Source organism: Meriones unguiculatus, chromosome 9 (assembly GCF_030254825.1).
Source record: "Meriones unguiculatus strain TT.TT164.6M chromosome 9, Bangor_MerUng_6.1, whole genome shotgun sequence".
Taxonomy (NCBI): Eukaryota; Metazoa; Chordata; class Mammalia; order Rodentia; family Muridae; genus Meriones; species Meriones unguiculatus.
Genome location: NC_083357.1, coordinates 2573787 through 2600357, shown reverse-complemented (window position 1 = coordinate 2600357; position 26571 = coordinate 2573787). Strand labels below are relative to the sequence as shown.

The 26571-nt window shown below is 44.9% G+C and overlaps 1 protein-coding gene across 4 annotated transcripts in view; it reads left to right on the top strand.

The window, feature by feature from the left end:
- The window catches only part of Polr3a (RNA polymerase III subunit A), a 41067-nt gene that overhangs the window by 1965 nt on the left and 12531 nt on the right, over positions 1 to 26571 (top strand). For all 4 annotated transcript variants that reach the window (XM_021641252.2, XM_060390689.1, XM_060390688.1 and 1 more), the window contains 20 exons: positions 564 to 699; positions 930 to 1067; positions 2423 to 2594; positions 2841 to 2995; positions 5714 to 5953; positions 6064 to 6226; positions 6343 to 6479; positions 8732 to 8835; positions 9940 to 10081; positions 12438 to 12578; positions 12920 to 12989; positions 14038 to 14165; positions 14314 to 14452; positions 15442 to 15606; positions 18101 to 18273; positions 19840 to 19951; positions 20723 to 20841; positions 21414 to 21551; positions 23393 to 23563; positions 25064 to 25177. In XM_021641252.2, coding sequence (XP_021496927.1) covers positions 564 to 699; positions 930 to 1067; positions 2423 to 2594; positions 2841 to 2995; positions 5714 to 5953; positions 6064 to 6226; positions 6343 to 6479; positions 8732 to 8835; positions 9940 to 10081; positions 12438 to 12578; positions 12920 to 12989; positions 14038 to 14165; positions 14314 to 14452; positions 15442 to 15606; positions 18101 to 18273; positions 19840 to 19951; positions 20723 to 20841; positions 21414 to 21551; positions 23393 to 23563; positions 25064 to 25177 — 2857 coding nt within the window. The remainder of the gene's footprint in view (positions 1 to 563; positions 700 to 929; positions 1068 to 2422; positions 2595 to 2840; positions 2996 to 5713; positions 5954 to 6063; positions 6227 to 6342; positions 6480 to 8731; positions 8836 to 9939; positions 10082 to 12437; positions 12579 to 12919; positions 12990 to 14037; positions 14166 to 14313; positions 14453 to 15441; positions 15607 to 18100; positions 18274 to 19839; positions 19952 to 20722; positions 20842 to 21413; positions 21552 to 23392; positions 23564 to 25063; positions 25178 to 26571) is intronic.

The window sequence follows — 26571 nt, the reverse complement described above, 5'->3', positions numbered from 1 at the left end:
TGGAAGGCATTCATATATACAAAGGACACACTTGGGAGGATTATGCAATGAAAAGAAAACAAGGAGGGTTGTAACCAAGGATGGGGGGGAGGCTCTAATATTTAAATGATATCAGTGGAAGATGAAACTTCAAAAGGCATTAAAGGAATAAATGAATAAATAAGTGGCAGTAAACAAGGAGAGTATACAGAGAGAAGAGGAAAACTCAGTGTGTAGGGTACCAAGGGAGTAGAGAAAAGGAGGCAGTTCCGGATTGGGAAGGGGGTGGGGTGAACCGCCAGTGCCTGCAGAACAATAAAATAAGACAGTTTTGTTCGTCATTAGGCCCGTCACCACGTGTGACCTTGGAGAACAATAATATATTTCATGAGGAAAACAGAAACTTTCCCATATGATAAAGGGATGTTTTGAATGAAGACTCTGAGAAGTTAAATATATATTTGTGTTTGGTGGAATGAACCAGTCTGGAGTCAAAGGGCAGGTTGGTTTTGGTGGTTTCTGTGTGTGTGCCTGGACTCATGGGCTTTGATATACTTTTTTTTTTCTGTTTGTTTCCATTGCAGAAGCCATATCTGTTTTGGAATGAAGTCCCCTGAGGAGATGCGCCAGCAGGCACATATTCAGGTTGTCAGTAAGAACCTGTACAGCCAAGACAACAACCATGCCCCCTTGTTGTATGGAGTGCTTGACCATAGGATGGTAAGGCTCTGCCCTCCCAGTGTCTGAGAACTGGCACACTAAATCAGTGGCTTGCCATGTTGGAAGCAGCCAGGGTTTCTCCCCTCCCTTCTCCCCTACAAGTCTGAGTCCAAATCAGGAACTCTGTTCTTTGTGACTGACGAGGGTACACTGTAATTGGTTGTGAGGGATGTGGATTGGGCCCCTTTCTTGTGCTCCTCACTAATGCTTGGGTGTACTTTCCTCCAAAGGGTACAAGTGAAAAGGACCGTCCTTGTGAAACCTGTGGGAAGAACTTGGCAGACTGTCTGGGCCACTATGGGTACATTGATCTTGAGTTGCCGTGCTTTCATGTGGGGTACTTCAGAGCTGTCATTGGCATCTTACAGGTAAGCAAGGGAGAAATTCAACAATACTTAGTCAGGGACATTGGAGTGAACCCAGGAACTGTGAGTGAGGAGGGGTATGTTCAAGTGAAGTTTTTATACTGAATACATAGTAGTGTTAATCATGTGTTATGTTAAGTTTCGTACAGATTCTGTAATGTTTTCTTTCCCTGGAGAAAGTAATAGCTGGCAGAGGAGATGGCTCAGTGGGTAAAGGCACCTGATGCCAAGTCTGACCATTGAGTTCAATAGCCAGGTTTCGTGTTGTTGAAGGAGAGAACTCACTCCTGTCCTTGACACATAAACTATAGTTCACATTAAAATAAATACATGTTAAAAGAAAAAAAAATCTCCCCCAAAATGAAAGTGGTAGTCTATTCATTGCAAACAGTGCTAAGCTAGGTTATAATCATACTATAATCTTAGCATTCAAGAAACAGAAAAGGAGAATCCCAGCTCCAAGGCCAGCCTGGGCTGTGTCCTGAAACCTTATCATAAAAATCCAGATTCCAGGAGCTGGAGGGATGGCACAGTGGTTAAGAGCACTGTCTGCTCTTCCAAAGGACCTGGGTTCAATTCCAGCACCCACATGGCAGCTCACAACTGTCTTTAACTCCTGTTTCAGAGGACCCAACCCCTTACGCATGCAGACAAAACACTAACATACATAAAAAATGAAAACATTTTTTAAAATGTCCAGATTCCAATGTTAAAAAGTTCTACAGGCTTGGTGATGCACTTCTATAATCAGAGGGCTGGAGAGGCAGAGGCAGAAAGATTGCACATTTGTAGCTAGCCTGAGACATGTGATGAGTTCAAGGTCAGCCTGAACTATATAGTAGATCCTGTTTCAAAAACCTAGGGCGGTATATAAAGTTCATTTATAAGGACTTGCCCAGCATTCATAAAGCCCTAGGTTCAATCCCAAGCACTGCACAAAAATAACAGTTCAAATAATACAGAAAGCACAAAGAAAATATATAGCAACAAAATCTTGCCATCTAGCCTTGAGTACTGCCAGAGTTCTGTGAACACGGGCTACCTCTAAGTGCAGATCTTGTTTCATGATAATTCACTCTGTGTACACAATAAAGCAGGGACATTTATTTAGTGTGTGTGTGTGTGTGTGTGTGTGTGTCTATGTGTCTATGTCTATGTCTAGGGACCACGCAGTGGGGATCTGAGGATAACTTGCAGGAGTCATTGTTCTCCTTCCACCTTGTGTTCTCAGGGATTGGACTCGGGTCATCAGGCTCGGCAGTAATCCATCCATTTCAGTAGCTCCAGAAGTGACATTTTAAAGGGAAGGAATTTTTTAGCTTCTTATCTTTGTCTCCATTCTGCTTAACATTTAAAAGATGATCTGCAAAACCTGTTGCCACATTATGCTGTCCCAGGAAGAGAAGCAGCAGTTTCTAGATTTCCTCAAGAGGCCTGGCCTGACTTACCTGCAGAAGCGAGGCCTGAAGAAGAAGATCTCAGATAAGTGCCGGAAGAAAAGCACTTGTCACTACTGTGGTGCCTTTAATGGTGAGGGGAATGCCCAGAGGCTCAGCAGTGACCCTTCTGCTCACTCTTGGTTTCATGAATTGATTCTGTATGACATTTTTAAGTCGGCTGTTTTCCTGTGAGTTAGGCTCACAGGACCAGCAGCTGGTGTGATACTAGAAAACGTTCCTCTCCCCTTTGATTGCTGTACAGTTTCATTAGACTGTAATCTTTAGCCAGCATTGCTGAAAACCTTTTTTAATCCTTAAAATGAATTCACTCTCGTAGGTACCGTAAAAAAATGTGGCTTACTGAAGATAATTCATGAAAAATACAAGACCAACAAAAAAGTGGTGGATCCCATTGTATCAAACTTCCTGCAGTCATTTGAGACAGCCATTGAGCACAACAAAGAGGTTGAGCCACTGCTGGGAAGGGCACAGGTGAGCTGAAAACTCACGCCTCCCTTTTGCCTACACCTCTTACACATCATATAGGGAACGCATAAGTATGCACAAATATTTGTGCGTATTTCTTTCCTCCTCTACTCTCTATCCCCAGTATACTCACATTCTTTTAAAAGAAACAAGGGTCCCCATAGAACCTCATAAGGAGCTGGCAGATGATAGGTGTGTATCTGGCACTAACCTTATTTGAATTGGCTTTGTAACTCTTTGTATGTGATTTTCCTTTGGTATTTTTTTTTTCTTGTGGGGTTGTGGGAGTAGACGGGGTCTCAGGGCGTAGCCTAGGATTCTCCATTCCCATTAACTCCTGAGTCTCCTAAGTGTTGGCATTATAGGCTTGTGCCACCACACCCCGCTCATTCCTGGAGCTGGTTAGTCAAGCCCACACTTTGCCTTTGTTGGCAGCACCACATGATTTAGTAGAAACAGACTGATGGCAGTGGTCCTCGATCTACAGGTCCTTCAGGAATTAGAAATTACAGTCTGTCCCCAAAAGACTAGTGAGTTCTCAGACTCACGTCACACTGTATGAGTCCAAGGCTGGTAAAGAGTCCTTCCATGGAGGTCAGCAGTGCTGTCTCACATCCTCTGTGCCCTGCTCGCCGTGTTTTCTCACCTGTGCTTCCTGGTTTCTGCATCCTTGGATAGGGGACAGTTGTGAGCAGCCTCTTTCCAGCAGCCCTGGCAGGCTGTTGTGCCACTCTTGGAGAACTGCTGTTGCTAATAAGAGGTTTCTAGACCTTCTGCTCCTCTGGCTTTCAGTTCCGTGACATTCCAGTGTCCTGTGTAGCTCTGACTGGTTCTCAACTGAGGTCTGGCCTCTTTCCTATTTCTACCAATTCTCAATGGACTTGAAGATTTCCTGCCTTATTTTCTCAGATGATAGGGATGTGTTCATAGCTGGAAGACAGGAGCTAAGGAAGGGCATTTGTTGAGGGCCTCTGCCAGTCTCCATACTTAATTAAATGTCATCCCTGCTGCACCACAGTTGCCTTCCATGCTTTGGGGTCCTAATGGTGGTAGCTAGTCAGATGTTTCTTTCTAACTTTTTTTCTCACCTAGAACCCCAGGGGAAATGTTAATGTCAACTTAAGTATAACATTTCATTATTGAAATGTAAGATTCAGTTACTAAAATTCCCACAGAAAATGTAGTAAGTAGAAAACAAGACACACAATGACCATTTTTTGTTTGTTTTCTTTATCAGTGGTTCTCAAACTGCGGTTCTTGACCCCCAGGGTCAAGCAACCTGTTCAGATGATTTTTATACAGCTCTGTTTCTCTGTTTCTCTCTTAACTGGCTCTCATGTAAATAACTGAGGTCTCTTACGTTGTTTAATAGCTTCCCGACACAAGAACAAAGCAGTTATCAGTCTGTTCTTAGCCCTGTCAGCTGATTTGGCTTCCTCCCAGCATCCGTCCCAGAGATGCCTGCACTTTGTAGCATTCTTTGCTGAGCTCACTCTTTTTGTCGCTGCTACGCATCTGCCCATCCCTGAATCCCTTAGCTGAATCCCCTACTTCAGCCTGCTGGCAGGAAGTCCAGCCCTAGTCTCTCCCTTGCTTAGTGATTGGCATAACGGGACAGTTGGGGAGCAGTGTGTACATAACATTGAGACATCATATTCTCACAAGATATGGGGGATAAAGAAACCATCATTTGAATTACACGATGACCTTATCTCTCCAGTGACCCTTTCACAGGGGTTATCTGAGACCATTGAAAACACAGATATTTACATTACGAATCATAACAGTAACAAAATTACAGTTATAAAGTTGCAATGAAAACAACTTTGTGGTTGGAGGTCATTGTAAGGAGGAAGTGTATTAAAGGGTTGCAGCATCAGGGAGGTGGAGAACCACTGGTCTGTGTACTCCTGGCTGTCCTGGAGCTCACCATGTAGACCAGGCTGGCCTGCCTGTTCCTCCCAAAAGCTGGGATCAAAGGCGTGTGAGGCCACACCGGCCTCCATTCTTAGGACATTTAGATCTCTGGTAATTTTCATAGTTTTTAATAAGTTAGTGATTCATAGCTTAACATATTTAATAAAATATTGTATTTCTTCAAGAATTTGATATATGCATATATTTTCATCATGTTCACTCCCTATTCTTCCTCCTAAGTCCACTCAGAACCACTGCTTGTTCCTACCCATCTTCATGGTCTCTCTCTTTTAAGTAATCCACAACGTCAAATTTATGCTGCCCACATATCCAGGGTGTGGGGTCACCCATTGGTTCATGGCAAACCTAGCAGGAGCCACACTGTCAGAGACCTGACTCTCCCTTCCATAAAGCTATCAGCTAGCAGTGGCTCCTCAGCCAGGGGTGGGGTCTTCTGAGTCCGTCTCTTTCTTCATAACCTAACACTTTACATTAGTGAACTTAATTCAAAGGTAATTAAGCTTATTAAGAAAAACTTGATGATAATAAAAATCAGACAAAGGCACAAGTCAGTGAGGTGCTTGCGAAAGGACTTCAGTTGAACATCCAGAAGCCACTGGTGGGGAAAACCAGTGTGGGTACTTGCTTATAAGCTCAGCTGTGGGGAACAGAGATGGTGGATACATGGGGCTCACTGGCCAGCTAGCCTGGTTTCCACCACACAGCAAACAGAGGGAAGGGTAGCCTTACCAACTTCTAGGAAGCAAACCTACTCACCTACCATCCCTTCCTTCCTACTTCCCATAGGAGAACTTGAATCCCTTAGTAGTTCTGAACTTGTTTAAGCGCATCCCAGCTGAAGATGTCCCTTTACTTCTGATGAACCCAGAAGCTGGAAAGCCCTCTGATTTGATTCTCACCCGACTTTTGGTGCCTCCTTTGTGTATCAGACCTTCTGTTGTGAGTGATTTGAAGTCTGGAACCAATGAAGATGATCTGACAATGAAACTGACAGAGATCATTTTCCTAAATGATGTTATTAAAAAGGTCGGTGTTTTCCATTAATGTGTGCATGCTGCACTGAGTGTATGTAAATATGCTTTCTCGGTAAAATGCGAGAAAACTCAAAGAGCAGTGTTTGGTCTCTGTACTCGTAGCATCGGATCTCGGGAGCCAAGACACAGATGATCATGGAAGACTGGGATTTCCTGCAGCTGCAGTGTGCCCTCTACATCAACAGTGAACTCTCTGGCATTCCTCTTAACATGGCTCCCAAGAAGTGGACACGAGGCTTTGTCCAGCGCCTGAAGGGGAAGCAGGGTAGGTTTTTGACAAGCTCTGCCATTATTATCTATTGAGGGAGTATATGTCTGTTCTTATAACCCAAACAGCACAGGGTGTAGCATGGCACCCATGGTGTGGTTTGATTTATTTAGGTCGATTTAGAGGTAATCTATCAGGGAAGAGGGTGGATTTTTCTGGCCGAACAGTCATCTCGCCTGACCCCAACCTCCGGATTGATGAAGTAGCCGTGCCAGTTCATGTGGCCAAAATTCTAACTTTTCCTGAGAAGGTAAGTACCATTTAGCTGCACAGTTCCCCTTTTTTCAATCCAGTGTTTTCATTTTGAGAGTTCATGCTACACATAGAATCCCCAGAAACCCACATTTGTGAAAATGTCTCATTGCACAGTGTTTATGGGTTTGTTTATTTGGTTGGTTAGTTTTAAATGTATGAGTGCTCTGTTTGCGTGTATATCTGCACACCAGATCCCACCATAGATGGCTGAGAGCCACTGTTTGGTTGCTGGGAATTGAGTTCAGGACCTCTGGAAGAGCAGCCAGTGCTCTTAACCGCTGAGGCATCTCTTCAGCTCATTCCACTTTGTTAAACACACAGAACATCTGTAACTTCTACACTAGGACAGTTGTACCTGGAGGCTGTTGGATTTTTGTTTTTTCATTTGTTGGTTGCAGAGGTAGAGATCCAACCTGGGACCACTGTACCAGGCATGTAAGCATTCAACCATTGACCTACACCTTGCTTCACAGACCAAGAACAGAATCTTGTTTACTCTAAGGAGGCAATTCTTATAAAATAGCTATATTCAATAATAGTTTTTTTTTTTAAGTGTTTCTTATTTGTTTTTGGTTTGGTTGGGTTGTGTGGGTTTTTTGTTGTTGTTGTTGTTTTTGATACAGGGTCTCACTATAACTGGCTGTCACGGAACTCACTATGTAGACGAGGCTGACTTTGAACTCACAGAGCTCTGCTTGCCCCTGCCTCCTAAGCGCTATGATTAGATGTGTGTGCCACCACTGCCAGGCTCAGCTTTTTAACTCTCCAAAGGGGTTCTGGATCCCATGCTTAAATTACGTTCTTTCTGTTTTTATTTTTGTTGTGTATGTGTCTGTGTACCTGCGTGAGTGCGAGCACACGTGTCCTGTAGTGTGCTTGTGCAACTCAAAGGGCAAATTTCAGGAGTCAGTTCTTTCCATGGCGAGGTGCAGTGATGCGTTCAGGTCCTTAACCACAGGTCCATCTCTCCAGCTCTTAACACATTGCTGTCAGCCAGAGACTTTTGCACATGAAAATGAAAGCTTTTTTATATCTGTAAAACAGAAGAATCAGCTTTTCCTTTTTATGTATTTATCTTTTTCACAGTGCTAGAGATGGAACGGGGCCTCATAGATGGGAGGCCAAGCGACCTGATCCCAATCCCATTCCGCAGTGTTTTGAAACAAAAAGTCATGCCTTCTATTTGGCTTCCCCAAACACCAAAATCCACTCAATCCATTATGAGTTTGGTCAGTGTCACCTAGCCATTCTGGTTGCAAGTTTGGTGATGTGGGCATTTTGAGATGGATAATCGTTTGGGGAGTGTTGTCTTTGGAGTAGCTCTCATGTCATGAGAGCATCCATTCCACCTTCTGTGCTGCAACTTGTTTTTCCTACTGACAACTTTCAACAGTTTTGTTGGTTTAATTCTCACATTGTAAACTATGTCACTGAAAACTTTTTCCTAAACAATACTATTTAAAAAAAACAGACAGTGCTTGTGCATTTTGTAGGCTAGCCATCTAAAAACTTCTGGTCACAACGTTGTCAGAATAACCAAAGATATCGGTTCTCCCTAGTTTTCCTGGGATGGTATGCTGTAGAATCACTGAGTCAAAGAGTCTGATCATTTGAAAGCTGTTGCTGCTCATCCAGAAAGCCTGTAGCAGTCTGCATTCAGTTCACACTCTGAGTATGAGATGGTAGTTACAGTCTGCATTGTCGTGACCCCTCCCCCCCTGCAGCTCTTCATGGAGACCTAGACCACTGTAGGGCCTGGTGATAAAGCTTGCTGATTAGCTCTGTGCCTAACATTTATAGACTGCCTGGATCATCAGTGCTCATGGTAACCCTGTTCCAAGAGTCCTCATTTGAATGAAGAATGATCTGATGCTTCCTCATGAAAGCGTTGACTGAGAAGTTACAGAGCATGGCTGGAGCACGCCAGCTGGTGCTGCCGCAGCTTCTGAGTCTTAGAGCCTGGCAGACATTGGCAGATGGCACTGCCGTAGACTGCAATCCAGTACAGTGTTGTACAGTACAGTACAGGTGGGGAGACCAGAGACTGGGAAAGGGCTCAGCCAGGCCTCCGTGGGTCTAGACTCCTGTCTGCCAGCCTGTTGTTCTTAAGACTGCAGTCAAGACTGGGCCACAGCTGCCCTGCGGTACTCTCTCCCCCTAGAGTGCATGCAAGGAATAGCTGAGTACTGTTGTCTAGCTTATAGGAAAGACAGACTGTCTTACTGTGTTTTTATCACGGTCCTATAGGTGAACAAAGCAAACATCAATTTTTTGAGGAAACTGGTTCGAAATGGCCCTGATGTTCACCCAGGAGCCAATTTCATCCAGCAGAGGCACATGCAGATGAAAAGGTAATGCTTTCCCAGTTGTGTAGGATTAACTTGCCTTACAGTACTGCTCACCAGCCCGTGCAGTGAATTCCAGATAGAGTGAATGGCATTTTGTAGTGTAGAACCTATGTGTTTAAGTTGAGTGGACCCGTGTCTGTCATTGTTTCCATTTGACCACTGCATGTTTATGAAGTATTGTGTTTTGGTTTTTGGTTTTTGGTTTTTTTTTTTTTAACCTGTGACATTATTAGACCTAGATGCACAGAATACCTTGAGATACAAATGGTTCGTTTTCTATATCATGAGCTCTTGAGGATCTTTCATTGGAGCTTATTTCACCAAGTTTGGCTTGCAGTGCCAGGTGAGGTGACCACCAATGGCTTATATAATGAGGGTCTTAAGACTCCTATAGAAAAAAGAATATTATTGTATTTCTGTTATTCTAAAACAAAATACTTTCCTCTTTTAACATTTGTCTTCTTGGATCTGGATACCGAATCCAGAGCTTTGGGGATGTTAAACAAACACCCTATGTGCTGCTGAGCGGTACCTCCAGCTACTGGCACCCTCTTTAAAAATAGGGTCTCATTGGGCGATGGCAACACGTCTCTAACCTGAACACTCGGGAGGCAGCGGCAGACAATCTCTGAGTTTGAGGCCAGCCTAATCTACAGAGCAAGTTCTAGGACAGCCAACACTACACAGAAAAACCCTCTCTTGAAAAACAAAAAATGTAGTCCATATTGGTGTGTAATCTCAGCTGAGATTTGAACCTAGGGCTTCACCCATGGTAGGTAAATGTTCTGCCACTGAACCATATTCTCAGGTGTTTTCCCATTTCTAAAATTAGGATATGTCTCGTAATCAGCTTGGCTTAGTTTATTAGCTTTCTTCTTGGCGACACATATGCTAGTGTTATGACTTGAAAATGGAGCAATGTGTGGTGGCCCTGTCTGTAATCCCAGTTCTTAGAAGGCTAAGGCAGGAGGCTCACAAGTTCAAACTACATGGGGAAGACTTGACCTCAAATAAGTCAGTAAGGTAGTGGTGCTTAAGGGTTGTAGATACCGGCTCCTTATCTGTGGTGGGAGAGCTTGGTTCAGAGACCATGTGTATCCTGCACAGGTTCCTGAAGTATGGAAACCGGGAAAAGATGGCTCAGGAGCTCAAGTTCGGCGACATTGTAGAGAGACACCTGATAGATGGAGATGTGGTATTGTTCAACCGGCAGCCCTCGCTGCACAAACTGAGCATCATGGCCCATCTGGTGAGTGTGAGGTTGCTACTCTTATTTTTTGCTAAGTGGGAGCTTACAGGTTATACTCAGCTGAATTATGAAAATAATTCAGAAATCTCAAAGTTTATAACTGTAAACTTCCCTTTCAATTTAAATAAGACTTGCTTTGACCTTTAAATTTTTATGTGTGTGTATGTGTCCGTTTATGCATGCTCACATTCATGCTGTGATGTGTGTGTGGAATTAGGGAACAACTTGCAGAAATTGATTCTCTTCTTTTCCCGTGTGCTTCCCAGAGGTCAAACTCAGTTTGTCAGGAATAAAACTTTTTTTTAAAGATTTATTTCTTTATTTTATGTATATAAGTGTTCTGTCTACATGAACACCTGATGCCAGAAAAGGACATCAGATCTCAGTATAGATGGTTGTGAGCCACCATGTGGTTGTAGGGAATTGAACTCAGGAGATCTGAAAGAGCAGACAGTGCTCTTAGCCGCTGAGTCATCTCTCCAGCCCAGGAATGAAACTTTTTAGTTTGATTTTTCATTTTCATTTATTTTTTTATTTTATTATTATTTTATGTATGTTTATGTGTGAGTGGGTGTGTATGTCATACATGTACAGGGACCTATAGAGACCCAAAGAGGATCCTCTGGACTGGAATTATAGGCAGTTGTGAAAGGACCAGGAAGGGTGCTGGGACCCAAACTTAAGTTCTCTGGAGTAGCAAGTGCTTCTAACCTCAGAACCATCGCCAGCCGCTTCCCTTCAGACTTAAGATGGGAAGTATAAGAGTTATATGCAGAGAAGCCTCAAGTTAAAAAACAAAAAATCATACATAGCATATAGCGGCACAGACCTAATTGAGAGGTGGTGTGAAAAATGGCTGCAATAGTTTAATTTTGCAAAGGAAAATATTTGTGTTGTGTGCTGGCATTTTAAAAATCTATTTGGGTTCTTATCTCTTCTACCCTTTTCCACCCCAATCTCCTAGTACCCCACACCAGGTAGGGTAGGAGAGACAGAAGGTCAGGGTGTCTTTGGAATGCTGCTGACTAGGGTCATTGGGTTCCTTGGGGCAAGTTCAATCTTTATTGTAAGGATATCTCCAACTTCTTGTCAAACCACAACAGCAACCAGGAGTAGCAGGGGAGGTAGTCGCTTCCTTCTCCTTTTCTTTTTCCTCCTCCTTCTCTTCCTCTTCTTTCTCCTCCTCCTCTTTGTTCTTCTTTCTTCTTTGTGCCCCCATCCCTCTTGGGGCTCTGGCATTTATACCCTCTCAAGAGTTCCCAGCATTAAACTACCTTTAGCTGGCAAAGATCACACCCCTGCTAGTGCACCAGACTAGCTTATGTTAATAGTTAATGGCTGTGGACAATCTGAAGCATTCCCGTATCCCTCACCTGGGATTAAAATAAAACACATTCACATAACGTAACTGGATTTTTAAAGGAACCAAAACTCACACTAGAGTTGTGTGTACAACTTTATATAAAACAGGCAGAAAATTGGTTTGGTTTTGCTTCTGCTTGTTTACTTAGCCACTAAAATGCTTAAAAGACTTGCATCAAAGGGTCTCTTGAAGAATGTTGAGTGCCATAGGCTTACTGCAGAGGCAGACATGGCTTTATAAAGAGCTGTATGCTATGGGCTCACCTGTAGATGTAGCTTCGCTGCTGCTGCTGCTTTTCATTTTCATAAGCTGAAAATGAGCCTAAGAATTCTCCCTAGATTCAGGTTCATCTTTTTGGCAGAACTGATGTATAATGGGTCTGGTTATTGCGCGTGGCTTGCTTGGGGAGGATCGTGATCTGCCCATCCCAACTCTTGCTGATACTAAGAAAAAAATGTTTGAGTCTGTAAAGGGAGCCCCAATTTTGAATTCCTTCCATCCTCATACCTTATCCAGATGTCTTTTACTGAAACTGTTTCCTTTGCTCTTAGGGCAGTGGCTCACCCTGAAGGACAGTTCACAAGGAGAGGCAGGCAGCATGCATGGCTAGTTCAGTTCCCTTCATTTCCCTTTGAGGAGTTGAGACTCAGTTGCTTCCAGGTTATTTACTTGATAGGCTTCAGTTTCTTGATTTTTGGCTTACACCTGCTATAAACGGTATAAAACTTGATAAATATTTGGGGATTGTAGACTATCCATATTGTCGCCTGTGTTGGTATTTTTCTTACAGTATGTTAAATTTGGTCTATTAGAGCTTGTTAACTAAATCTGCAATCTTATTTTTGTTTACAACAACAGAACTAACAGAAGTTTACTTCCTTAAAGTGCTGAGTTTTCTAGGCAGCATGTTTTTGCCTCATGACTTGAAACAAGGAAGCTTTTGGGTGCATGCCTAAATCCTTTTCCTGTTTTGTTTTGTTTGGTGTTCTACAGGCCAGAGTCAAGCCCCACCGGACCTTTAGATTCAATGAGTGTGTCTGCACCCCCTACAATGCTGACTTTGACGGGGATGAAATGAACCTTCATCTTCCCCAGACAGAGGAAGCCAAAGCAGAGGCCCTTGTTCTTATGGGGGTAGGTAGTGGGACACTGCCCGTGAGAAGGGCCCCATGTGAAAAAGCAGTGTATGTCAAGGCCAGGCTCAGCTGGGCGGTGGTGCAGTATGCCTTTAATCCCAGCATTTGGGAGGTAGAGGCAGGTGAATGCCTAGGTTACATAGTGAGTTCCAGGCCAGCCTGGGCTACAGAGTGAGCCCCTACTGGAGGGTTTTTTGTTGTTGTTGTTGTTTTTCCCTTGATAGACAAGGAAACTACAAGGTAGTGAGAATGCTGGGGTGGAGTCCTCAGTTCAGCAGTCGTAGGATGCGGGGATGCCGAGTCCAGCCAGTGCTAACTTAACGCCTGTTTCTCCTTCAGACCAAAGCGAACCTTGTAACCCCAAGAAATGGAGAGCCACTCATTGCTGCCATTCAGGACTTCTTAACAGGTGAGTTTATGAACTTGGTAGGAGAGTTTGACTTCTCAGTCACAGTGATTCATACAATGGCCTGAACTGAATGCTGTTTGTTGTCCAGACTTAGGAGTGTTGTACTTTTGGTTTGAGAGAGGTTCCCCCTGTATGGCTCAGACTGACCTGGTGCTCAGAATCCTGTGCCACACTCCCAGGTGCCACGATTATAGGTGTGCACTGCTGTGCCCTGCCCTGTACTTAGGTTTGTTATTTGCCCTTGAGCTTGCTGGAGTTTCTTTCTTTCTTTTTTTTCTTTTTTCCTTTTTCCAAGACAGGGTTTCTCTGTATATATCCTTGGGTGTCCTGGACTCACTTTATAGACCAGGATGGCTTTGAACTCATAGAGATCCACGTGCCTCTGCCTCCCTGAGTGCTGGGGTTGCAGGCATGAGCCACCATGACTAGCTTGTTTTTCAACCAGTTGTTAGTCATTTGATTCTGTGTGTACGCACTGAGCTCCACAGTCTTGGTATTTATTTTTCTGTTGTTTCTTTTGTGGTAGAGGCTGAGGGAGAGGAAGTGAGGACATAGCATGGGGTGCTTCATGTAGGCTGAGTCCAGAGGGTTCTTTGAGGCTTCATGTAAGCTGAGTATGTGTTGGGGCATGTTTAGTATGGCTTCATCTGGCCTGTCTCTGAACTTACCATGCTGCCAAGTCTGTTCTCCTGAAACTGGGGGCTTTCTATGCCTAGTATCTGGCCTAGACTCTGCCATAGCTTTGAAATGAAGCAGTGGATGAAACAAAGTCATGTTACTAACTGTGGAGTAGAGTTGGGGGCACGGTCTGTTTTAATTCTTTTCTGGGGAACAGTATGACTTGATTTGAAGGTTAAAAATGTGTGCTTTCGAGGGCATAGGAGGAAAAAAGTGGGGGAGGGAGGGATTGGGAGAAGACAAGGGAGGGGCCACGGGCCAGGATACAAAGTGAATAAATTGTAATAAATAATTAATAATTTTTTTTTTAATGTGTGCTTTCACCAATGTGGTTTCTTTTCATTTTTGTGCTGGTTCTTTATCTCGTTAGGTGCCTACCTCCTCACACTCAAGGACACTTTCTTTGATCGATCCAAGGCTTGTCAAATCATTGCTTCAATACTGGTTGGCAAAGATGAAAAAATTAAAGTGCGCCTCCCACCCCCTACAATACTAAAGGTGTGCTGGGGTCCGTGTGGGCTGCTGGTGGAGTGGAGGAGATCGTGCTGGTGCTGGGCTTGCCCGTGGTCACTGCACCCTCTTGCCTCACTGGAGTGGTCCGTGCTGAGAGCAAACAACCCCTCATCTGCTGCTTCCTTCCCTCTAGCCTGTCACTTTGTGGACTGGAAAGCAGATCTTCAGTGTCATCCTCAGACCTAGTGATGACAATCCAGTGAGGGCCAACCTTCGAACCAAGGGCAAACAGTACTGTGGCAAGGGGGAAGACCTCTGCACCAACGATTCCTGTGAGTGGAAGGAGTGGGAGGAGCAAGCAGTGCAGGGAGTGAGCTTCACCCCCTTAGAGCAGCTCCACGGTTTCTGCAGAGGCTTTCGAGGAAGTGTTTTCTTTAGCAGCGTGTCAGTCTCCGTTTCTGTAGATGGCAGAGATCATTTGGGCAGAGTGGTACTTTTTAATGGTTTTGTCAGTTAGTACAGTTTGTTGTTGTTTTTTTTGAGGGGTGGGGAACAGGTAGGCATTAAAGGTTGCTTAAGGTTTATAATTTATTATTATTATAGTAATGTTATTTTATAAGCCATTTAGACAATGTACTCATTGTCTAACAGCACAACTAATGCGTAAGGCCTCGCACCGTAGCCTAAGCTGGCGTGGAGCTAAGAGCAGTCCTTCTGACTCACTCTTGGACTGCTGGAAATTCAGTGGAGAACAGTCCCACCTGGCTCTATTTCAGTGGTAAGGGCAGAACTCAGGGTTGCATGCCTGATGCTATTATGGAGCTACACCCCTCCCCAGGACGTACAGTTTTTTAACTGATTTTACTCGGTTGGAAAGAAGTCCTGGTATTGTGAAGATTCAGCATAACATATAACAGAAAGAGGATTTAAGTACAATTCATCTGATTCTCTCTAATAAAATAGTGATCCTGAGTGAGATTCATAACAAACACCTAGTGGTTGCTGTCTAGCACAAGGTCTTTAGCTCTTCCAGGTTACTGGCAAGCAGCCAAGACATAGTGAGGGTCAGAATGAACATGGCTAGCAGGGCCTTGGGACTAGCTGTGAATCTCTAGAATGCCCCACTGAGTTCTCAGAAGGTCAGAACTTCTATGTGTTACAGTGTGTGGAAGGACACCGGTTCTTCTCATATTGTTGCCTTAACAGAAAACAAATTTTTGAGGAGAAATGTTTTGGCTGTACTTTGAATTTCCAGGATGTAAACATTTTCCTCAACCAGATAATTGTTCATGTAAATGCATTGTCAGTATCACCCTTCCAGATGTTACCATCCAGAATAGCGAGTTGATGAGTGGAAGCATGGACAAAGGAACCCTTGGGTCAGGATCCAAGAACAACATCTTCTACATCTTGCTGCGGGACTGGGGGCAGAACGAGGCTGCCGATGCCATGTCTCGGCTTGCCAGGCTGGCTCCAGTCTACCTGTGTAAGTGTCTCAGCAGCTTTGCGTTTCGTGTTAATGCTGCAGTCGGGAAAGCCTTAGTGCTTTATGAGTGTTCTTTCACTGTTTAATTCCTACACCCACACAGCACAAAAGGCTAAGTCATTTGTGCATTTATCCGTGACGTCGACTCAGTGCTGACAAGTTGGCAGATTTGAATTCCATTTTTTTTCTAATCGAAACCTACAGTAGCTTCCTGTTGTCTACAAGAAGGTGCATTGCATAAAAAGCCCTTTGTGCACTGCTTTCCAGATGCCTGGGGAAGGTCTGCAGCTTTCCTTGCCTTGCACCTAGCTGATTGAGTATCAGCCCTGCTTACATGCTCTCTCCTTTGCCTGTTGAGACTCTGATGGGGTAGTATATATCAGGTGTCTTTTTTTCTTTCTTTCTTGCCTGCTTGCTTGCTTGCTTTTTTTCATTTCTTTTCTTTTCTTTTGAGACAGGGCTTCTCTATGTAGCCTTGGCTTTCCTAGAACTTACTCTGTAGACCAGGCTGGCTTTGAACTCATTGAGATCTGCCTGTCTCTGCCTCCAGAAGGCTGGGATTAGAGGCATGTGCCACTATCCATCTTTATCAGGTGATTTTTGCCTGTTTCTCTAAATCGAGTTTTATTGATGTTTTGTGCATATCATGGGTTTGAGTATGGGTACACTGGTGCCACAGCATGAGTGTAGAGGTCAGAGGAGTCTCTCCTTCCGCCCTGTGGATCTTAGGGATCAGACTCCAGTAGGTAGCCCTGGTGACAAGCACCTTTGTCCACTGAGCCATCTTGCCAACCATAAGATCTTGACTCTACTCATGGTTGAATAACTTTTTTGCCTGAATGGAAAAATCCTGCATATTTTCCCTCAGAATTCCCTTAGTGTTGTTCTGTTGTAGCTTCTAGAGGTGCAGTGGAAAGGATGCAGCCATTTTTATTCCCACAGTGTTTTGAACTCTGTGTGTGTGTGTGTGTGTTGTTTTGTGTTTATTCTTGTTGGAAAAGTTCACAGTGGTAAGCCCTGGTGTAGGCCCTTTCATTTCTTGTGCTAATCACTCAATCGGTTCCTGTAAATCTACAGCAGTACCCTTTCTTTTTGTAGATTTCCTCATTATTTCTTTGATAATTTTATCTCCATTTCTTTCTGTTTGGAAATTGTATTAATTGATTTACTGGATCAATTCTGCTTTTGTTAACTTTTTTTTATTATATATTTATTTTTTATTTCTTTCATCTTTTATCATTTCTGTTAATTTTAAATGTTTTCTTTGGTATGTCTTGGATTTCTGATAAAATTTTCCATAATTATTATTTGCAGAGAAGGTGGGTCTTTGTCTGTTATCTAACATTGGGATTTTTCCAGATTCTTTTTTTGTTTTGTTTTGTTTTTGTTTTCAAGGCAGGATTTCACTGTGTAGCCCCCCTGGCCTGGAAATGAGTATGTAGAATAGGCTGGCCTCAAGCTCTGCCTGTCTCTGCCTCCCATGAACTGAGATTAAAGGCATGTACCACCACACCAGACTGGAGCTGCCTTACTTTGATCTCTGGATTTGGCTTTAACTGCTCTGAAGGAATATTACTGAGTATTTTAATATTTGCTCCCTGAAATTTTCCATTTCCTTTTCTTTTGTATTTGTGGCCTCATATTTCACGTTAAGAACTGCCCTAAAATACATGTTGTCCCTTGTTTACCCATTTGTGTTGGCTGTGAGATACCAATCTCTGACTGGAAATGGAGCTGTGGCTTTGCTGGGCCTCAGTTCCCTGGTTGAGTTGAGAGCCAGCCTTCTCACTGCAGGTCCACCGCATAGCCCCATCAGTAACAGTCTTCCCTGAGGAGGCTTGATTTCCTCAGAGACATCGGAAGACATCTCTTGTAGTCTTAGGCCCCGCCCTGGGGTGGTGACTTAGAAGCTGGACAGGAGGAGCACAGGGCTCCCCATCATACATTGCACAGGCGGTTCTTTAGTCTCTGGACTCTGTCTGGCTGTGGCTTGTATTTGCAAATCCAAAGCCCTTGCTTTCTTTCCTGAGAATGTGAGCTGCAGTCTCGGGGCAAAGCCCAGAGCCAGTTCCTTGCACAGACTTTCCACCCATTCTCCTCGTCTCTAGTCCATTCATCTCTGTGTCTGCAGAAACTAGTGGTCTCTCTTTTAAGCCTCTCCAGACTTGTTGGTTCTCTACATGAAGACACTGGAGGTCCTCTCCTTTTCCAGGGGACTAGGTTGACTGCTCAGCCACCCACTTCTTCACACTGGAAGTCCTCCTTTTCTGGAGATGACATTTATATTTGCCTTTTTTCTCCTACTGGGGACTGAACCCAGATTCATATAGTGCTCTCTCCACTGAGTTACATCCCCAGCCTGACACTTCCTCCTTTTCTCTCTTTGAGAGTGATTTCTGAGAAGGGGAAGGCAAGCAGTGGGGATGAGCTCTACTCTACTGTCCGCGACTGATAATGGTCATCACTCCTACTCTGTCTGCCAATTCTTCCTCAGCTAACCGTGGGTTCTCAATTGGGATCGGTGACGTCACACCAGGCCAGGGACTGCTGAAGGCCAAGTATGAGCTACTAAATGCTGGCTACAAGAAATGTGATGAATACATTGAAGCCCTGAACACAGGCAAGCTGCAGCAGCAGCCAGGCTGCACTGCCGAGGAGACGCTAGAGGTGAGACTGCCCTCCAGATCGGCATAAGCAGTTGTCCTAATTATAGTGTGTTTGGAATGGGCCAAAAGCTATGAAGAGAAGTGGGCAGGGGAACAAGAAGGAAAATACCGTCTTGACCCAGTCTTGAGGTGTATCCTTATTTGTTTGACAAGGCAGGGCCTTTGCTTCCTTTCAGCTCTACACTCTGGTGTGAAAACATGGGCATCTGCTCGTTGGACCACGACTGGCCTTCAGTGCCTCTGCCCTCCCTGTTTGCAACATTCTTCTGTAGAAACCACATTCTAGCTCTAAATCGGTTGATTGTTACCATGACTTGGGTACAGGACGGGCAGCGCTCCTGCTGGATGGTCTTACATACAGCCAACAGCCTTCTCACATTTGAAGCCACTGAGTGCTGACCTAGCCATAGCAAAATCTCTGGGAGCCTGAGGATCCAAAATAACTGAGGCAGCAGTTGGGCGCCTGGCTTTGTTTTGTTCTGCTCATGACAGTCTCTGTAGCTTAGGTTGACCTCTAATTCAAGGTCTTCTGACCTCAGCCTCGAGTCCTGGGATTTGTGAATACATGTTACCATACCTGGTTTTTTCTTGCCTTCTTTGTGGCCTCTGCCTTGCACCTTTGCCTCACTGTAGTATGAAAGGTAGGATTCTGAAGCATTACGTTTCTAAGCTGGATGTGGTGGCACTCACTTGTAATCCTAGCCACCTGGAGGCCAAGACAGAAGGCTGTGGGGTTGAAAAGCAGTGCTTTGTTCTCTCTTGAGATCATGTAAACATCTCGCTGAAGAGGGCTCAACCTCAAGCAACACTGTGGCTAAAAGAGAGGTAAAACAATGAAGAAGTCTGTCTTTTTGTGACAGGGTTTCTCTGTGTAGCCCATGGTCTCTAATTCACAATCCTGCTATAGCTTTCTGAGGGCTGGGCTCAAAGGAGTGTATATGTACTAATCCCCTGGGAGTCGGCTCACTTTCAGTCTTCCTGAGGTTAGACAGAGGGAAGAGGATGTCTCTTACTGTACCCACTTAGAAAAGCACTTGAGGCCTCAGTAGGACCATGTCTTCTAGAGGGCTCAGCAGCTTCAGTTGTGAATTTGGCTGTGCTCACAGATCGCATTGTTCCTGTAGTCATCTTGTCACATTCTTTGCTCATGCAGATTGGTAAGTACAGGTAGAGATTGTACAAGCAGAGAGAACAGTTCCTCCCCATGCCGGATGCCATGTCTTTACAGAAGCATGTGTACACGCAAGTGTATGACCAGGAGCCATCACATAGACCACAGTACACAAAGCCATGCACATTCTGCTTCATGAACAACTTGAATTTTTTTTTTCTTCAGAATTTTGTTATAGTTTGCTATTGACATTTTTACAAAACTCTTCCAGAAGAAAGTTGTTTATGCAGTTAGGCTTTTTGATTATCTAGGCTCAGTAAACTTGATTGATTGGAAATCTGACATCCTGTTTAAATGTTGTTGAATTTTCTATTAAATGTCAGACTGAAGGTTTATGATCAGAGTGTGGCTCATCACAGACTGCATTTTCTTCCCTCCTGTCCCCCTCCCCCCCAGGCCCTGATCCTGAAGGAGCTGTCTGTGATCCGGGACCATGCTGGCAGTGCCTGCCTCCGAGAGCTGGACAAGAGCAACAGCCCCCTCACCATGGCCCTGTGTGGCTCCAAAGGTGAGCTGAGCCCTCAGGGTTGGCTGGTTGGGTGCTCTGTAACTTCACAGAGGCTCCTCATTTCTTTGAGTTCCTGTTTCTAAGTCTTGGAAGACAGAGCCTTGTTTGCATTTGGGGTAATTCAAGTCTTTGGAGAAACTGGCTGGGTTTTTGAGTTTGAAGGTTCTTTGACTAAATTTAATGTTAAAAAGAAGAAAACTGGGAATTTTTTATAGAAGATTTAGTGATGTAGCAATTTTCTTGTGTGTGTGTGTGTGTGTGTGTGTGTGTGTGTGTGTGGTTCTGGGCATCCACTTGTGCATCTTAGGCAAATGCTGCACTGCTGATCTCTAGTCCTAGCATAGATGTGGCAAAATTTAGCTTTATATTTACTTAGTCCCTTAAAGCATTAGATTTCATAATACCACGCTCAGACTCAGAACCTCAGGGCTTCTGCTGCTGTTTGTTCACTAGGAAGGAGACTCCCAGCTCTAACTCGGCTGCCTTTTGCCATTGTTCTACTTGCGGCTCCTGGTGCACACCTGGGGTCTCCTGCCTCCGTGGCTGCTTCTCATTCTTTACACACAGCTTCCTTCTCCCGGTCCTCCTCTGTCCATCTGAAAGATCTCCCTGGGCCCTTTCCCTGGTCCCCCCCCCACGTTACTGTGGATGTAATGCTACCTTCACTACCCTTGGGCTCCTGGGCTCTGAGGATAAGAGTTGCACTCTGTCACAGTCTGTCATTCTTCTACATTTTTCAGGACAATTTTACATTTCTGACCTATTCCCCAGGTTCCTTCATTAACATATCACAGATGATTGCCTGTGTGGGACAGCAAGCTATCAGTGGTTCCAGGGTGCCAGATGGCTTTGAAAACAGATCTTTGCCTCACTTTGAGAAGCATTCAAAGGTAATGGCAGTGTTTGTCCAGATTGTCCTGTGAGGAGCATAGACCTAACAGGATCTAAAGCCATTGGTTGTTTTCATTTGGTGTTTCGTAATGTGTTGCTGTGGCGTGAGGTCTACTTCACGTCAGTCTTCACCCATTTGAAGTGCCTGTTCGGTGACTGTTGGTATGTCAGAGTTGGACCACCATCGCTACAGTTTATTTTTACAGTTTTAGTAGCTCGAGCTACATATGGCTGTGGCTTGGAGGTGGGTGGGACTGGCCCACAAGAAGGATGTCTTGAAGGCAGTAGCTTCCCAGGTAGTGGGTTGGGCACCCTCTGAGGTCCTTGCCTCTTCTGGGATAGCAGCTCCAGCTTCCATTTTCCTCTTCGGAACCACTTCTGCCCTGCAATGTACCCTAGTAAAGATGGTCTGTCCAGATTGTTTCTCCTGTGGGTAAGGGCACAGCATCTGCCAGTTATTGAGCCACTGGCTGGGTATGTGCAGCCTCCAGGGGACATTTTCTTACGTACATGGATTTTAGAATTTTGGACCTTGAACCTTGTTTGATATTTCTCTTCTACCTCTCTTTAGCTCCCTGCTGCCAAAGGCTTTGTGGCCAATAGCTTTTACTCTGGTTTAACGCCTACTGAGTTTTTCTTCCATACGATGGCCGGTCGGGAGGGTCTGGTGGACACAGCTGTAAAGACTGCTGAAACAGGATACATGCAGGTAACTTGAGGAAGTGTCATTAGCCACAGAGCGACAGCACCATGTGAGTGTGAGCTGAGCCTGCATGATGTGGTGTGGTGTGGTGTGGTGTGGTGTGTGTGTGTGTTACGTGAGCTGTGGTTTAACCCCATCTTGACAGTAAATGCAGAACAGTTAGACATGTTGGTGTTCTGGAACTACAAAAACAAAAAATAGTGACCCAGCTCAGATCATCCTGTGTACCATGAATGGTAGAGACCAGGCTAGAGTCTCTGTGGCTAAGTCCCTTAGAGGTGGATGCTGAGCTTATAGCCTGAACTTATCATTCAGCCTCCTTGGGCTGTTTTCTCTCGTGACTGGGGTGTGGGAGTGATAAGTGTCTTCTAGTTACTGAGAGGGTTCTGTTTCTCACATTGCCACTGTTTAGGTCCTATTATTTGTCCTTTCCATGGCTTCTGGGAATTAGAGCTGCAGGGTGACATGGCTGAGCTAGAGGGTTCTTTGCTGTACTTCTGAGATGGCTGTAGAAATTGACCCTCTGGGCCTCCTCTAAGATTGCAGCAGGACTTCTTTCCCACACATCCGTAGCTCTATGTGTTACAAGGAAATCCACGTTTCTGTTGCTGGGGATTGAGCATAGGGCCTTCCGAATGCTGGGCCAGTGCTTTAATTGCTGAACACGGTCCCAGTCCCCAAAACTGTCCATGAATTTGACTTTTTATGACACCAGTTGAAGTTGACAGGCTACATTGTTGAGCCTCAAAGTTGATTCAGGATTATTTCCTGTCTGTCCTCTCTGTGGAAGCGTGGTCCTTGCAGACAATGAAACCAGAATTGAACCAATGTACCAGACAAAGGTGATGAAGGTAATGGCTAGGTGTGGTAGCTCACGTCCATAATCCCAGCACTCAGGGAGTCAGAGGCAAGTAAATATCTCGAGTTCAAGGCCAACCTGGTCTATAAAGCAAGTCTAGGAAAGCTAAGGCTACACAAGGAAACCCTGTCTTGAAAAAAACAAAACAAATAGGTGATGAGGGTAAAATAGTGGCAGGAGACACTTGTCTCAGACAGAGCCCTGTTTGTTGTCACCTGGTGCTATAGACATCTGCCAGGAATCACCCTTTGGTTTTTGAGTTGTGCCACTTTTGTCAGAAACCCAATGAACTGTCAGTGCTTCCCACTCTCGACATGAGAAGCCGTGACGTGGAGTGTTCACATATATAGTGTGAGTTTCCCGGAGCAGTATGTTAACCGAGAAGTGGGTTCTGGCAAGGGGAAGCTTGTTTTTCTAAGGCGCACTGCTGGCCGGCGGTGGAAGGCTCTCCCAAGCGAACTTCAGAAATGGTCGCTGCTCTAGATTTCAACTCTTTCCCTGCTTTTTGCTCCTCTGTCCTAAAAGAGGGCTTGCGCCTGATTCTGTTCTGAAGGCTGCAGGTGTCCTGGCCTGAGGATGTGTAAAACTAGTTTGTACCCTAGGGAGCTGACGGGAAGGCAAAGCAAGCAGCCCCAGTGTGCAGTCTTTGGGGCTGGTGAGGTTTCTGTTGCAGTGAGGAGTGGAGGTTAGAACATAAGCAGTGCCAGGCTCTTAAGGCATGGTTGGTCTTGCTGTTCTCTGGCAAGGGAGGGGCTCCTAAGGGATTTCTACTAAAGTACTGTTGATGTACTTAAAGTGCTTATAACCCAAGGCAGGCTGTGGCTTGCCTAGCACACATGACCCTGGGTTGATCACCAGCACTATGAAAAACAAAAGAAAACAAACAAATAAATAAACGACCTCTAACCTTTAAATGTTGAACGACAAGTCTGATTGTGTGCTATGAACAGTCTTTAGCCAGCAGCTGAGCTTCCTTCTCTTCCTGTAGAGACGACTGGTCAAATCCCTGGAAGACCTCTGCTCCCAGTACGATCTGACAGTGCGGAGCTCCACCGGTGACATTATCCAGTTCATCTATGGAGGAGACGGCTTAGATCCTGCCGCCATGGAGGGCAAAGATGAGCCGCTGGAGTTTAAAAGGGTTCTGGACAACATCAAAGTGAGTTGCAGTGCTCTGTTGAGGGCTACAGACTTCTGGGGGCTTTGTCCTAGGTGTTGGTACTGTTCGTAGTACCGCACTTCCCACTTAGTCATCTCTGCCTCAGTACTAGATTAGCACCTTTCTCTGAGGTGCTCTGTTGTTTGTTTGTTCTTTTAAACATTTATGTATTCATTATGTGTACAGTGTTCTGTCTGAATGTACATCTGCACCCCAGAAGAGGGCACCAGATCTCTACAGATGGCTGTGAGCCACCATGTGGTTGCTGGAAGAGCAGACAGTGCTCTTAACTGCTGAGATATCTCTCTAGCCCGGTACTCTGTTTTCATTTGTGAGCCTATTATTGGTCCAAATCAGGTGCCAATGGAAGAGGCTCTGGCTCCTCTCATCTAATGGAGTGATCTGGAGACAGCTTCATAAAGAATGGGTGGTAGGCAGCAGGCTCATTTCGTGTGCTGTAGCCAGGAATGTAAGTTGGACCCGTTCTTTTTGAAGAGCAGTTGGACAAGATTCAACTAGATTTCAGTTTTGAAAACCCAGCTCTCCTAGCAACAGAAGGTTGTTCCACTGAGGGGTTTTTCCAGTTTCTAGTAGTTGCAAGCCACCAGTTACAGATGGGTTAAAAAACAAAAAACATTTAAGACTTTGAGGAAACCTCATGAGCTTGAGAAGTGTTGAAGTGTTTTTCCTCTTGAGATGTTTAATTGGCTAGTTTTGTAGTACTGAAGTTGAGGCCAGGATCTGAAGTATGCTGGGCAAGGGTTCTACCATGAGTAACATCTTTGATCCTTTGTTACTTTTTTACTTTTTATTTTCAGACAAAGCTACAGGATTTCTTCTCTAGCTAGGCAAGCCTTGTGCTTGTGATCTACCTGCCTGGGCCTTGTAAGTAGCTGAGAGTACAGCGTGGACCACTAGGCCGGGCTACAGCAATGTACATTTTTACAAATACAAATTGCTCCTGACAGTGGTGGCACATGCTTTTAATACCAGCACTTGGGAGGTAGGCAGATCTCTGAGTTCAAGGCCAGCCAGGTCTACAGAGTGAGTTTCAGGACAGCCAGGGATACATAGAGAGACCCTGTCTCAAAACAAAATCCCAAAAAACAAATAACAAAATATAAACGTGGGCTGGAGGTCAAGTTGGGGAGCAGTAGATCCATGCTCAGCAATTAAGAGTAGAGCTTTTTAAATAAGGGGGCCTCCTCCATGGGCAGGACAGTGTGTGCCTGCAATCCTGTCATCTGGAGGGAGGAAGATTGGGAGTCCAAGGCCAGCTTCACTACATAGTGAGCTGGTGGTCAGCCTGAGGTACATAGGACACTGTCTCAGACAACCACTGGTTTTCATTTTCACATGAAATGTCCAGAGTTTGTTAGCAAAGAAGGCCACAAGTTGCTAAATGCTCACTCTAAATAGTTTTAGGTGTGATAAATTCTCTGCCTAGTACTCTCCCTCCCCTTCAGCAGGCAAATGTAATGCCGTGTCCTTTCTGTACAGGCAGTGTTTCCATGCCAGAGTGAACCTGCACTCAGTAAGAACGAGCTCATCTTGACCACGGAGGCCATCATGAAGAAGAGTGAGTTTCTCTGCTGCCAAGAGAGCTTCCGTCAGGTAGGTTATGCCTACTGGTGCTGAGAATGTGGTCTGTCAAATGCCTCTCACTGCATTTTATAAGCCAGGGTTTTAGTGTGAGTTTTGTTGTGTCTTGGGCAGTATTTCATTAACCAGCAGGAAGAATAATAAATGTCTTGTCTTTACAAAACTGACTCCCTATTAGGAGAAAGGACCAAGAGATCTAGTCTGTATAAACCCTGTCAGCAGCTGCATGTCCACTTCTTATTCTTTCCTCGGCCATTCTGAATACCTGTCATTAGTGACGGCCATGTGTCTCAGATTGCAACCTCTTTCTATCACAGATCAGAGACCCATCGTGGGGTCTTTGCTTTCCTCCTGAGGCCATCATCATGGTGTTCTTTGAAGGTTTTCATTGGCTTGCTTTTTGGTTTTGACTGGTGAGGACCTGCTAGAGCAGCTCCTCCTTGTCAATAATCATGGCTAGGATCAAAAGCAGAGGCATTGAAACCCAGCCAGTGCTCACCTCTGGGCTTGGATCCACAGGCCAATTTTTTTTTGTTGCAGCAACAACAGAGGGGAGTACTGGGGAGACCCTGCTCCCTTTCATCTCATGTGGAGGTGTGAAAGCTGAGCAGTCTCTTCCAGGTGCCATTTGTGTTGGATTTTCTCTACAAGTCATCTTCCTTTTTTAAGAGAATGGAATTGGAGTTTTGCTTTTCTACATGATTCTATTAGTTGTTTTTCTCTTCGCCCTTAAAGACCTTCACTGAAATATAATAACCATGTGCCATGTTGGCGTGGCGTGCGAGCCAACTGACAGCTTAACTCTAGCTTGTTACCAGCATAGGAGGATACATATTTCTGTCCCATTTCTAGCAAACACAGGCTCCTCTTTTGGTCTGCTCTTGTACCTTTGATCAGTTTTCACAGGTAGCCAGGTGGCCAGCAGTTTCTTCAGTGAGCACTGGCCCAGCTAGCACACTGTCAGTCACATTGAAGACTGGATGATGTGAGAATGGTAAAACGTGTTCTCTCTATCCAGTAGCTCATCGTCAGAGGAGCTCAGATGTACTTAGAGAACTAAAATTCACTGACTAGAGCAGGTTTGGGCCAAGACATGCTGAGCCCAGCCCATACTACAGCTGAGGCAAGTCTGAGTAGCCATGGCCCTTGTTCTTTGGCCCTGATGAGAGGCTAACACGGATGATTTCGGCACACCGGAGTGAGTGTGAGACTAGCGACAACTTGGCCGTGAGCTGGTCTGCTTGCTGACGGTGGCGCGCCTTCCTTCAGCGTGCAGGGGCTTATCCACCAGAGTTCTTAGGGCTTATTTCAGATTGGTTTCTTCCATGTGAATCTTCCCTTTTTTAGAAACCTCACTTCGAATGTGTTGTGTCCTAGGCCGGGCAGGTGACAAGGTGTGAAAGCCA